This window comes from Oryctolagus cuniculus, chromosome 1 (genome assembly GCF_051225735.1).
Source record: "Oryctolagus cuniculus isolate XC-2025 breed Fujian yellow rabbit chromosome 1, ASM5122573v1, whole genome shotgun sequence".
Classification (NCBI taxonomy): Eukaryota; Metazoa; Chordata; class Mammalia; order Lagomorpha; family Leporidae; genus Oryctolagus; species Oryctolagus cuniculus.
In genome coordinates this window covers 196,689,844-196,702,011 of record NC_142867.1, presented here as the reverse complement: position 1 = coordinate 196,702,011, position 12,168 = coordinate 196,689,844, and the positions used below count along the sequence as shown (strand labels likewise).

General features: G+C 50.0%; 1 protein-coding gene across 1 annotated transcript; it reads right to left on the bottom strand.

Annotated features, from left to right (window-relative positions):
* Window positions 1–10,214: 10,214 nt before the first annotated feature.
* LOC100345985 (DNA-directed RNA polymerase II subunit RPB9) lies at window positions 10,215–12,151 on the bottom strand. The gene is made up of 2 exons (XM_051844783.3): window positions 12,078–12,151; window positions 10,215–11,010 (listed from the first exon to the last, which is right to left on the bottom strand). Exon 2 carries the CDS (start codon window positions 10,660–10,662, stop codon window positions 10,285–10,287), a length of 378 nt encoding a protein of 125 aa, XP_051700743.1. The 5' UTR covers window positions 10,663–11,010; window positions 12,078–12,151; the 3' UTR covers window positions 10,215–10,284.
* Between the last annotated feature and the right edge of the window lie 17 nt (window positions 12,152–12,168).

Below are 12,168 nucleotides of genomic sequence, written 5' to 3'. Positions count from 1 at the left end.
ATTTTAAAAAGATTTATTTGTGTTTTTGAAAATCAGGGTTACAGAGAGAGAGAGAGATCTTCCATCCACTGGTTCACTCCCCAAATGGCTGTGATGACTGGAGCTGGGCCGATCTGAATCCAGTATCCAAGAGCTTCTTCCAGGTCTTCCACATGGATGCAAGGGCCCAAATACTTGGGCCATCTTGTACTGCTTTCCCAGGCCATAGCAGAGAGCTGGATCGGAAGTGGAGCAGCTGGGACTCGAATTGGCGTCCATATGGGATGCCGGCACTTCAGGCAGCAGCTTTACCTGTTACGCCACAACACCAGCCCCTGGAGGCAACTTTTTAAAAAAAGATTTATTGATTTATTTGAAAGGCAGAGTGACAGAGAGAGGAGAGAGAGAGGTCTTCCAGCCACAAGTTCACTCCCTAAACGTCCCGAATAGCCAGATGTTAAGTCAGGCCAAAGCCAGCAGCCTCGAACTCCAGCTGGGTCTCCCACTTGAGTGGCAGGGGCCCAAGTTCTCGGACCATCTTTCTCTGCTTGCTCTCTGAGGCATATAAGCAGGGAGCTGGATCGGAAGCAGAGTAGCTGGGCCTGGAATCAGCAGTCCGATATGCGACACCGTCACTGTGGCAAGCGCCAGTTTAACCCGCTGCACCACCCTGCAGGCCCCTTGAGGCAGCTCTTTCTGGAAGTTTGGCTATGAAGGAAAGCAGAGGAAAGGGCAAAGAGAGCAGTCAAGGAGAATTTCACGAGTTTGAGGTCCCAGAGCAGGTCTCCTTGCCGATGGGAGAGCTATTTCCCACGCTCATGACAGGTGTATTTCTCACCATAAATGGGCAGGGCAGCTTTCCACGACTGCCTCGCGGTGGAGTTGTAACGAGCAGGAGGAGTCAGAGCTGGGGGCCCGCTGTAGCCAGCCTCTTATCACAGCTGCAGCCACTTCCTTTCCTTTCTCTTTTCACCCCGATGTCATTGTTGGTCCTCAACCCAGCCCCCTTCCGCTCTTAACAGACTTGATGCCCCTGCCTGTCCATCCCGTCAGGGCCACCAGTCCAGCCCCTTCTACCTGCAGCTGCCAGAGTCATCCGTATTTATTATGTGCCAGGAACAGTTCTAGGAGCTCGGAGTCTCACTGGACATTTAAACATGTCACTGTCCCATTCAATACCACCACGTGGCCCCTCATTTTCCTATGGCTGAAGCCTGCCTTTCTAATCTGCCCCTTTAGCCTCACCCCTCTCACCCTGCGCCCCCTCCCCCAGCAGGCTGCTGTGCAGGACAAGCCCAGGCTGCCTGGGAAAGAGACGCTGGGGTTGGGGACATGGGAGTTCCGGGTGTCAGAGCTTGTCTGCTCTGGGCCAGCTGTCCCCGTGCCCAGCCGGCCTCTATTTCCCTTGGCTGGGAGTCCTTGGAGCAGCCTTTGAGCCAAACTCCAGTTCCAGGGAGACAAAGATGGGAGCAGACATCCTGGACTGGTGACTGAGGGCCGGGCTGTGCCAGGACTTTTGTTTCTAAGTCGGGCAAGGCTTCAGGTTTCCGTCCTTTTTCTAAGAACTGTGAGTGTGCCACGTGGGCACCACGGTGGCCAGAGTCAACAAGAAAAGCAATCCCCAGAGGAAATTCTCACTCCCTTAAGTCACAGGACTGTTGTGTGTGCATGTCAACGTTCCTGTGCGTGTCACATGATTATGCGTGTCGCCATACATGTGTCACATGCCCATACATGTGCATCTCCCTGAGTGTACGCTCTGCTGCATGCTGGAGCGGCTGAGGGTAGGGTCTTTGTTGTGTCCTGTGTTGTGATTGCGTGCGTCCCTCTGCGTGTGTGTGTGTGTGTGTGTGCGTGCGTGTGGATTCTGCATCTGGGGACAGCTGGCATGTTTGTGTCTCTTTGTGATTAGAGTTTGCATACGTTCGGTCCCCACGTTCCGCAGTTTCCTCCACTCTAATATTTCCCCTTCGTTCCACTCCAGCCCCTCCCTCTTGGGGTCATGTCCTAAATTTTGTCATTAGCTAAAAAGGGCCGCACTCACAAGTCTCAAAATCCAGTGTTTCCAGCTCTGACATCCCCCTTGGCTCTCCCATTTGACTCACCAAACCTGTCTTCTACCTCACGGAAGCTCGCAGCCTGCTGGGGCTCACCCTTCCCTCGGGCCGTGACCCCCAGAGGTCTCTCTTAGCACCCTCGCTGTCCCAGCCTCCTCCTCCCATCACCCCAGCCTGCTCATCCCCAACAATACACATGAACCTTGATGGAGTAAAGTCACCCACAGCCAGGTGCTAAGACCGAGCACCTGAGACCACAGCTGCGGATCCCTCCCCCAACACAAACTCCTCCCCTGCCTGTTTAGTTATTCTTTCTCCCAGTAGCACTCTCTTTCCCCACCCTGTGCACTGGGTCGCTGTTCACACAAAGGCCTCGCTTTCCACCCCCTCACCTGAGGTCAATGGGTGGGAACTTCCTCCACTTCCTGGCCCCTCCCGCCTGCAAATGTGTCTGTAGCTGCCGGTTCTCACCCCCTCTCCTGAGCCTTGCTCTCCTCCCTCACACCCACGGCTAGATCCTCCAGAAAAACCCTACCTTGTTCTCTTGTTTGTCAGTACTCTGCTAAGCCACAGTGATAGAATCCCAACCCAAACCAGTTCAAAAACATGGGAGACCCAGAAGAAGCACCTAGCTCTGACAGTCACGGCCATACTCTGAGCCTCTGTTTACCCATCTGTAAGGTGGGATATTACAGTCCCTACCACATGGAGTTTTTGTGAGAAGAAAAGCAATCAGAAATCCAGACAGCGCACTCTGGCTCTCCTCTCCCTTCGCCCTATCCAGCTGGCTCCATTCCTTTCTCTGCTTCCCAAGCTCGCAGCACAAAGTGATGACTCAGCATATCAGGCTATTTAGAACGACAATGTTTTGTTCCTTCTTCTTCTTTTTTTAGATTTATATTCTTTTATTTGAAAGAGTTACATGGAGAGAGAGACAGAGAGAGAGAGAGATCTTCCATCAGCTGGTTCACTCCCCAGGTGGCTCAAGAATGAAGGCTGGACCAGTCTGAAGGTAGGAGCCAGGAGCTTCACCCGAGTCTTCTAAGTGGGTGTTATAGGAGTCCAAGCACTTGGGCCATCTACCACTGCTTTCCCAGGCCATTAGCAGGGAGCTGGATCAGAAGTGGAGCAGCTGAGACTTGAAGCAGGGCTCATAGTGGATGCTGACCTCTCAGGTGGTGGCTTTACCCACTATGCTACAGCGCCAGCCTGGGTCCTAATTCTTGACACTCAGGTGAGATAATCTAATCACTTACCTTGGTTTAGCCTCCACTCAGGGCATCCTGCAGGATAGGAAGACAAATGCCTGAATAAACATGGCTGGGGGGTGCTTGGAACAGTGCCAAAGGGCAAAAGGCAAAAGGAGGATTGTGTGCACCAGCCCAAAACTGGCAGGTGAAATTGGAGAGTGGAGCTTCCTAGGCTGTTCTGTGGGTGGGGACACCAGCGGGCATGAGGCATGCTCGCTAAGAACTCGCTCTGTGTTTCAGAGGCCCTGCAGGTTGTTGGTAAGCGGTCAGAGGGAGGAATGCAGAGACGCCATGAAAGAAAAGGGACAGCAGAGGGAAATCCCTGTGGGGAAAGCACAGGAAGTTGCAGGGGCTCCTTGTGGCCCAGCCCTGCGGATTCTGTTTGCACAGATCCCAGATCAAAGGTGTGCTGGGAGAAGCCTCTGGAAACCACAAGTGGGGACAAGTCGTGGTGTGGGAGAATGGTTTTGCATCCAAGCCGCAGCCTTGTGGGAAGAACCTTTTCTGGGCAAATAAAGGAGCTGCTCGTCCCACACTCCATCATGGCTTTGTGTCACAGAGGCTGAACTGACCAGTGGCCAGCGGGACACACAGGGATTCCTGGTGTCAGAGTGTAGATTGCGCCATAGATAAAACTGTGCCATTTTTCTAACACCTGGGGTCAGGACAAAGTGGAGGCCCACAGGAAGAACAGCTGGCTACCACCAGGTGGTGCCGTGCAGGGGATGAGCCTATCTGTGACAGCAGTATCACGCTAAAGGGGAGAGCAGTCCCTCACTCCAAAACAGACCAGTGTAGACTTTACGATATGTATGTTCTTATTGTGTTAAGAAACCCAAATAGGGGCTGGCGCTGTGGTGTAGCAGACAAAGCTGCCGCTTGTGATGCTGGCATCCCATATGGGCACTGGTTCCTGTCCTGGCTGCTCCTCTTCTGATCCAGCTCCCTACTAATATGCCTGGGAAAGCAGCTGAATGATGGCTCCAGTGCTTGGACCTCTGCACCCATGTGGAAGACCCGGGTGAAGCTCCTGGATCCTGGCTGTGTCCTGACTCAGCCCTTGTCATTGTGGTTACGTGCAGGGTGAACTAACAGATGGAAGATCTCATGGTCTCTCTGTTTCTCCTCTCTCTGTAACTGAGACTTTCAAATAAAATAAATAAATCTTAAAAACAAAACTAAAAAGGAATATAAACAACAAAGGGACGTTTTAAATGTTTATTTATTTAGGGGCGGCTCTGTGGCTCACTTGGTTAATCCTCCACCTGTGGCACCAGCATCCCATATAGGTGCCGGGTTCCAGTCCTGGTTGCTCCTCTTCCAGTCCAGCTCTCTGCTGTGCCCTGGGAGGGCAGTGGAGGATGGCCCAAGTTCTTGGGCCCTGCACCCACATGGGAGACCGGGAAGAAGCACCTGGCTCCTGGCTTCAGATTGGCGTAGCTCTGGCCGTAGCAGCCACTGGGGGGTGAACCAATGGAAGGAAGACCTTTCTATCTGTCTCTCTCTCTCACTGTCTGTAACTCTACTTGTCAAATAAAAAAAAGTTTGTTTGTTTGTTTATTTATTTATTTATTATTTGAAAGACAAACAGGGAGAGAGCAAGCTCCAGGGCTGGCAGTTTTGCACAGTGGGTTAAGCCACCACCTGTGATGCAAGCATCACAAATCAGAGTACAGATTTGAGTCCCAGATGCTTTACTTCTGGAACCCAGTTCTCTGCTATTGTGCCTGGGAAAGCAGCAGATGCTGGCCCCTGTACTTGGGCCCCTGCAGCCACCTGGGAGACCCAGAAGAATCTCCTGGCTCCTGGCTTTGGATCAGTACAGCTCTGGCCATTGTAGCCCTTTGGGGAGTGAACTAGCAGATAGAACACCTCTCTCTTTCTCTCTCTCTCTTTCTGTGTGTGTGTCTGTCTCTCCTTCTCTCTGTCTATAACTCAAACTCTCAAATAAGTAAATAAAATCTTAAAAAAAAATAAAAAAGAAACTTGCCTACGCAGGCAATCCAGTCTCAACCACTCTCAGTACTGCTGCTGTCTCTCTAATGGTGTGTGTGGTGCTCAAGCTCTTTCAGAAACAAGAAACAGAACCCCCCACAAGCTACCACAAGGACAGAAGTGGGGCTAAAAGGAAGAGATGGAAGCTGTGGAACTCTGCGAGTGGAGGGGCTCCAGGGCTCAGCGGTCACTCCAGCACCCCAGGCGTCTGCTCCTTACCCGCACAGGTTCTCGTGCTCAGCATTCCTCTGTCGGCTCAGGATTCTCTCAGCCAAAGCTTCCGCCTGCTTCTCTGTCACTCACCTGTCGCCTGGGCTGCACCCTGAGGACCTTTGGGTTGGTTCTTGCTCTTTGATTGCCCCACGGGCTCAAGGGCATCATTCAGAGGCAGAGAGAAGAGCTGACTGCCTTACCTTTTTTTTTTTTTTTTTTTTTTTGGAGCCAGTTCAGACTGCAAGAGGTTTGTCAGTCTATGGTTCACTGCAAGAGGTGGGTCAGTCTATGGTTCACCTGTTCTTGGGTCTCATATCCACCTGTGGTGCAACAACTGGGACTCCTGGGGACTGGAGTCACCTGGTAAAACACACAGCCTTTTGGGCAGAGAGGCAGTCTCTATGGACAGTGCCTCTGGGATTGGCCTGGGCAGCTCAGTGCTGTCTGGGCCTGGCATCCTCAGATGAGAACTACCCTCTGTGTTCCCGGCAGGTTTGGTCTCTTTCCCCTTGGGGATGGCGCCTTCCCACTGCCTCCCTCCAGTCCTATGAGGCTGTGTGCCTTCCTCCTCCTCATCTCCTGAGGCCAGCTTCTGCAGCCACGGCTTCAGAAGTTGCTCAGAGAAGGAAGGCAACTGGCTTCCTTCCCACCGTCTTGGGACTCCCTTGCTAGGAGAACCGGGCGCGGCCCTTCCCATCCTCCTCTCAGCTTTCTTGTCTTCGTGATGGGAGGCCGCGCTGTTCCTAGACCTCCTAGACCAGACCACGCCCACACAGTCCTGCCACCCGCTCCACAGCCAGTAATTTGCCATTGTGTGTGTATTCCGGCCAAACACGGTGATTCCATTCCCCTTGCTGGAGATGGCCTCAGCCTGACAGTGCCCATAATGATGCCCCCTGGGCCAATGTGTCCACTCAAGTGGGAGGGACTTCCGGGAAAGCTTTTTGTCCTCGATAAAAATCGATCCACGAGGAGAAACTCCTCTTTTGACTGGGGACCGAGGCCACATTGCACTCTCTGAAAGGAACAGGCTTGTTCTTCGGGCGTTACCAGAAAGCTTACGCCGTTCCAGGTTGGCAGGTGTGATGTTCGTCCGTGTGGAAATAAAAATTAAAAAGTGCGGATTCTTTCTCAGGGATGATGCAGCGATGCCCGATTCCTGCGCTGGGGTGGAAGTGGGGAGTAGAGAGAAGGGCTCTAACTGAGGACACTTCGCCTTATGTTAGGTGAAATTGGCCTCGTTTAACAAGAAGTGAAACCAACCTTTCACCCCATTTCGGCACTCAAATATTGGCCCTGCTATCTCTGAGATCAAGGCTGTCTCTCCCCCTTCCTCTCCCCCCACACACCTGCAGGCTGCGGTTGGGATGTCAGCTTTTCTGTGACTGTGCTGCCCTCTGCTGGATTTAGGCGCTGGGTTGCGATTACACGGACTTATGGGAAGTGACAAATTTCCCGAAAGGGAACATAATCAGGAAACTGGATTTCTCTAGGGGTCACTCCAGGCTGTTTGTTCCCTAGAATTCAGGTCAGGGAGGCTGTGAAGCAGCCTCTGAATATGGGGAGAGAATATTCTTGGTGAATACAACTGCCTGGTTTAGTTAGAAGTTGTCTGTTTGCCCGTGTGAGTTTCTTTATCCATATATGGACGGAGAGATGTAGTTTTAACAACAAAAATGCCTAGACAAATGGATCTTTAATTCTTGGAAAAATTGATCAACTGACAAAGGACTAGCAAGGTGGCAAAGGCTTACATTTTGGGTATGGAAACGGCGTGGTTATTGATGGGATATGTGGTTGGGATGCAGATTTATATAAACCAACTAATTTAGGGAAAAAATGAAACCATGCCTAACCTGGTAAAGATCACAGTTTCATTACTTGAGGTAACAAAAACTTCATATTGGGGCAGACGTTATGACATTTGTTATGCTGACATCCCATAATTGGAATGTTGGTTGGAATCCTGGCTCCTCCACTTCCAATCCAGCTTCCTGTTAATGTGTCTGGGAAGCAGCAGACGATGGCCTAAGTACTTGGGTCCCTGCCATCCCTGTGGGAGAACAGGATGGAGTTCCAGGCTCATGGCTTTGGCCTAGCCCAGCTCTGGCTATTGCATATAGTTAGGGGGTGAAGCAGCAGATTGAAGATCTCTTTCTCTCCCTGTGTGTCTGTCACTCTGCCTTTCAAATGAATAAATAATCTTTTTTAAAAAAAACTGTCTCCTTGAAAGATGAGGCTACATCTGTGGCTGTTAACTACAAAGTTTCCTTTCTCAGGAATGGAGTCCGTAAGCCACAGGCACAGCAGCAAACCCCGCATTCTGACTTGAAAAGGCTGCTAGGCACCAGCGATCTTCTCAAGCAGCAAGCAAGGCAGATAGAATACAGTTTATGCCCCTTGCCTTGTCTTTTCTTTCCTCTTTTTTTTAATATTTATTTTATTTATTTGAAAGACAGAGATGCAGAGAGAGGTAGAGCCAGAGAGGGAGAGTGGTCTTCCATTCTGCTGGTTCACTTCCCAAATGACTGCAATGGCCAGAGCTGAGTCGATCTGAAGCCAGGAGCCAGGAGCTGACTCCGGGTCTCCCATGCGGGTGCAGGGCCCAAGCACTTGGGCCATCTTCCACTGCTTTCCCGGGCCACAGCAGAGAGCTGGATCGGAAGAGGAGCAGCTGGGCCTCGAACCGGTGTCCATATGGGATGCCGGCACTGCAGGCTGGGGCCTTAATCCTCTTTGCCACAGCGCCGGCCCCTTCTCTCTTCTTTCTTAGAGGCATTTTTTTTCCCTCTGCAACTTGATCAAGGATGGGATTTTTCCACATAAGTTTATTTTTCATGTAGCTGATATTTGCAACCTTAAGTATGGTGACTTTTTAAAAAAAATTTTTAAGGGAAAAGGTTTATTGATGGGGAAATCCAACAGGCCAGAGGGAGAGGGGTGGGGGTTGAGAGAGAGATCAGGAGAGAGGTCCAGAGAGAGCAGGTGTGCGGGAAGCAGGTCCTGATATACTCTTGCAGGCAGTAGGGAAGTAGGAGAAAGAAATCCTGTTGGGGTGGGGGTGGAGCTGACACTTGCGGTTGGGACATTTGGTGACTTTTCTATTTGAACTATAGGACTTTATTTTTACATGCTCATGAAAAAGAATTTAATGGGGGCCAGTGTTGTAGTGCAGTGAGTTGGGCCACCACCTGCCATGCCAGCCAGCGTCCCACATTGGAGTGCTTGTTTGAGCTGTTCTGCTTCCTATCTGGCTCCCTGGAAAAGCAGTGCTTGGGCCCCTACCACCGATGTGGGAAACCTGGATGGAGTTCCAGGCTCCTGATCTCTGCCTGGCTCAGGCCTGGCCATTGTGGCCACTTGGGGAGTGAACCAGGGGATGGGAAACCCCCCTCTGTCTCTCCTTCTCTGTAACTCTTTCAAATAAATAAATTAAAAAATTAATTTTAATGATGCAGAAAAGAGGATAAAGTTTTGGTCCAAATCCCAACACTCAGATGATGTTAACACCATTTCCAGCTGTCCTTATATATACATACAAAAGATTAGATGGGTGTTTATCTCTAGCCATAGATAACTTGTAACATCTCCCAGCAAGATCCAGGGCAGAATTCCTTCAGCGAATATATTAACATTTCTGCATATGACCCTTCCCAAGAAGATGTTTAAAAGACTACAAATAGCCTCACTTTTCTTCAGGGGAGGTTTTGTGAAAGCTTATTTATAAAATGCCTTTGCTGTCCCACAGATTTTTATTTATTTAAAAATGCAGAAATCAGAGATCTTCCATCTGTTGGCTTACCTCTCCTAATGCCTGCAACAGCTGGAGCAGGGCCAGGACAAAGGCAGGATCCTGAAACCCAGTTCAGGTCTCCCATGTGGGTGGGGGAGACCCAGGTATTTTATATTCATTTTCTCAACTTTTTAGATTTCAGAATTGCAGGTCAGAAACTGTGGATCTGGGGCAGGCACTGTGGCCTAGCAGGTAAAGGCACCACCTGCTATGCTGTCATCCCATATAGGTCCTGGTTTGAATCCCAGCTGCTCCACTTACAATCCAGCTTCCTTGGAAAAGCAGAGGAAGATGGCCCTAAGTACTTGGGCCCCTGCCACCCATGTGGGAGACCCAGACGAATTTTCTGGCTCCTGCCTGGCCCAGCACTGGCCATATTGGCCATTTGAGGAGTGAACCAGTGGATGGAAGATCTCTTTCAAATAAATAAATCTTTAAAAAAAAAAAAAAGATGGAAAGAAAGAAACTAGGGCTGGCACTGTAGCACAGCAGGCTAAAGCCCTGGCCTGCAGCACCAGCATCCTACATGGGTGCCGGTTTGAGTCCCAGCTGCTCCACTTCTGATCCAGCTCCCAGCTAATGCACCTGGGAAAGCAGTGGAAGATGGCCCATGTCCTTGGGTCCCTGCACCCACATGGGAGACCATAAACAGCTCCTGGCTCCTGACTTCTGATTTGCTCAGCTCCAGCGGTTGTGGCCATTTGGGGACTGAATCAACAGATGAAAGACCTCTCTATGTTGCTACCTCTCTCTGTAACTCTTTCAAATAAATAAATCTAAAAAAAAAAAAAAAAGGGGGGGGTCTGTGGGCTCAAAAACAGGATCATATATAATACATGCTATTTTATAGAGAAAAAGCATTTAACTACATCTGTAATTGATTAAAAGGGGAAGTAAAACCAAAAGAACCGCTTAACTTCACACCAGTGTTTATCACGATACTTTATTATTTTTTTCACAGGAGCTGGAGCTTATTACGCGCGGGGGAGGGCGGGGGTCACTCTGTCCAGCGGTGGCCGCAGTGAGGGGCGGTGCACACGTAGTACAGGCGCATGGCGTCCTCGGCCCGGGCGCTGTGGGACTGGAAGAACACGGCCTCCTTGTGGCCGCACTTCAGGCACGGGTGGTCCTCGGTCCGCGGCAGCGTGGGGTCCTGGGACACGTCGGCGATGATCTGGGTCAGTTCGTCCACCTCGTGCGTGATCTTGTTGACGTAGATGCAGCTGTTGTCGGCCTCCTGCTGGTAGTCGCAGTTCCGGCACGCGTACAGCAGAATGCGGTTCTCCTTGTCTTCCTTGGGGTACAGCATGTTGTTACACTCCTGGCAGAAGCGGATGCCCACGAAGCCCGGCTCGTAGGCCCCTTCTGGCTCCATAGCGACGCAACGGCCGGGCCCACCCTCCGCGCAGACTCCGCCGCACTACAGGTCGCGGCAAGGGTCAGGTCTGGCAGCTTCGCCAAACGAAGGGCGGAGCTGCGCGCACGTCCCCGCCCTCCGGGGCCCTGTGCGCCGTCCCCTTCGTGAGGCGCTTTGAGTGATGGCGTCAATCTTCACAAAAAAATACAGTCACTGCTTCCGGTTTCCGGGCCTTGCCGCCCGCGAGCTGTGCGGCTCTAGCAAGGACAGCGTGGTCCGCGCGGCGCTGGGCGTCAGTGGAAGAAGACAATGCTTCGACCTCCGTCCTCCCCAAGAGATTTTATTTTCAAAAAGCTCTTTCTGAGGCTAAGAGAAAACAGTAAGGAGAAAATATTAAGAAATTGAGGACGCTATGTTGGAGCCATTTTAGATGGGGATCTCTCCAACATGCATGTTCTCTGTGCTATTACCTTTTTTTAAACAATCCCTTTAATAATCCTGGGATTCATAGGCCATATGATCTACTTGTTCAGATAATCTCAAAACCCCATATAATGCCTAATATGTAGGAAAACGAAGTTAATTGAAAAACAGCCACATGCATTTCAATGTTGAAATCCCGCCGTTATACTGGAGGCACGATGAAGCGATACAGGGCTTGCATCCGTATCTAATGAACAGGCTCGGGTTTAGTAGGAGCCATCAGAAGAGAAGCCACTCCATTCAAAATGAAAGCAGACGTGTGCAAGGCACGAATAAAACCTGCGTTGTCAATATAGATGTATGTGTACGAGCAAACTACGGAAGTAACTGTAACAGACCTAAGAATAGTGTAACAAGAACGAAGACGTATATTACTGTTGCAAAATAAATTTTCAAAAAACGTTGATGGGAGGATGATGAAGAAATGAGCAGTAATTCAGGAGGCTACAGAGAAGCAGTGTGGCAGGCATTGGTGACAGAATCCGAGAAGACTGGATGCCAACAGGAAATCCTCCAATACTCCATTTAGAAATGTAATTTTATGACAGATATTTTACTGTGCTGTAAACTTTTAAAATTTATATAGAATTAATATTTAAAAATAGCCTTTATGGAATGTATTGCTATATCTACATTCCATGTATTCCATGTATGATTTAAAGTCTATTAAAAAGAATATCAAATCTCCTGGTCCACGTTACGTTTGGTTTCATTGCTTTTCCAATAACTGTACCACTGCAGTGAAACCCTTCTCAGCTAACTGGTTGGAAATGCTGTATGTAATTTACCTTTTTCTAAGGTCCCAAACATTTCATAGGTAGTTTAATAAAACTGTGTTTTGGCTTCAGCGGTTTTTTTTTTTTTAAAGTCAAATTACTCTGCCTACAAACGTTGACTAGTGTCCCGTTGGTTTCGAATATAGTAAATATATACTGTAAATTCAGCCCTACCTTGGACGTTAATGCATCAAACGAGAGCCAAACCTCCACACCAGCGGTTCGGAGCTACAGGCGCCTCGCGGAGCGGAGCAGGCGCACAGAC

Bases quoted from the DNA above. Each gene is read 5' to 3' on its own strand.
- LOC100345985 (XM_051844783.3), bottom strand. From the start codon at position 10,662: ATGGAGCCAGAAGGGGCCTACGAGCCGGGCTTCGTGGGCATCCGCTTC.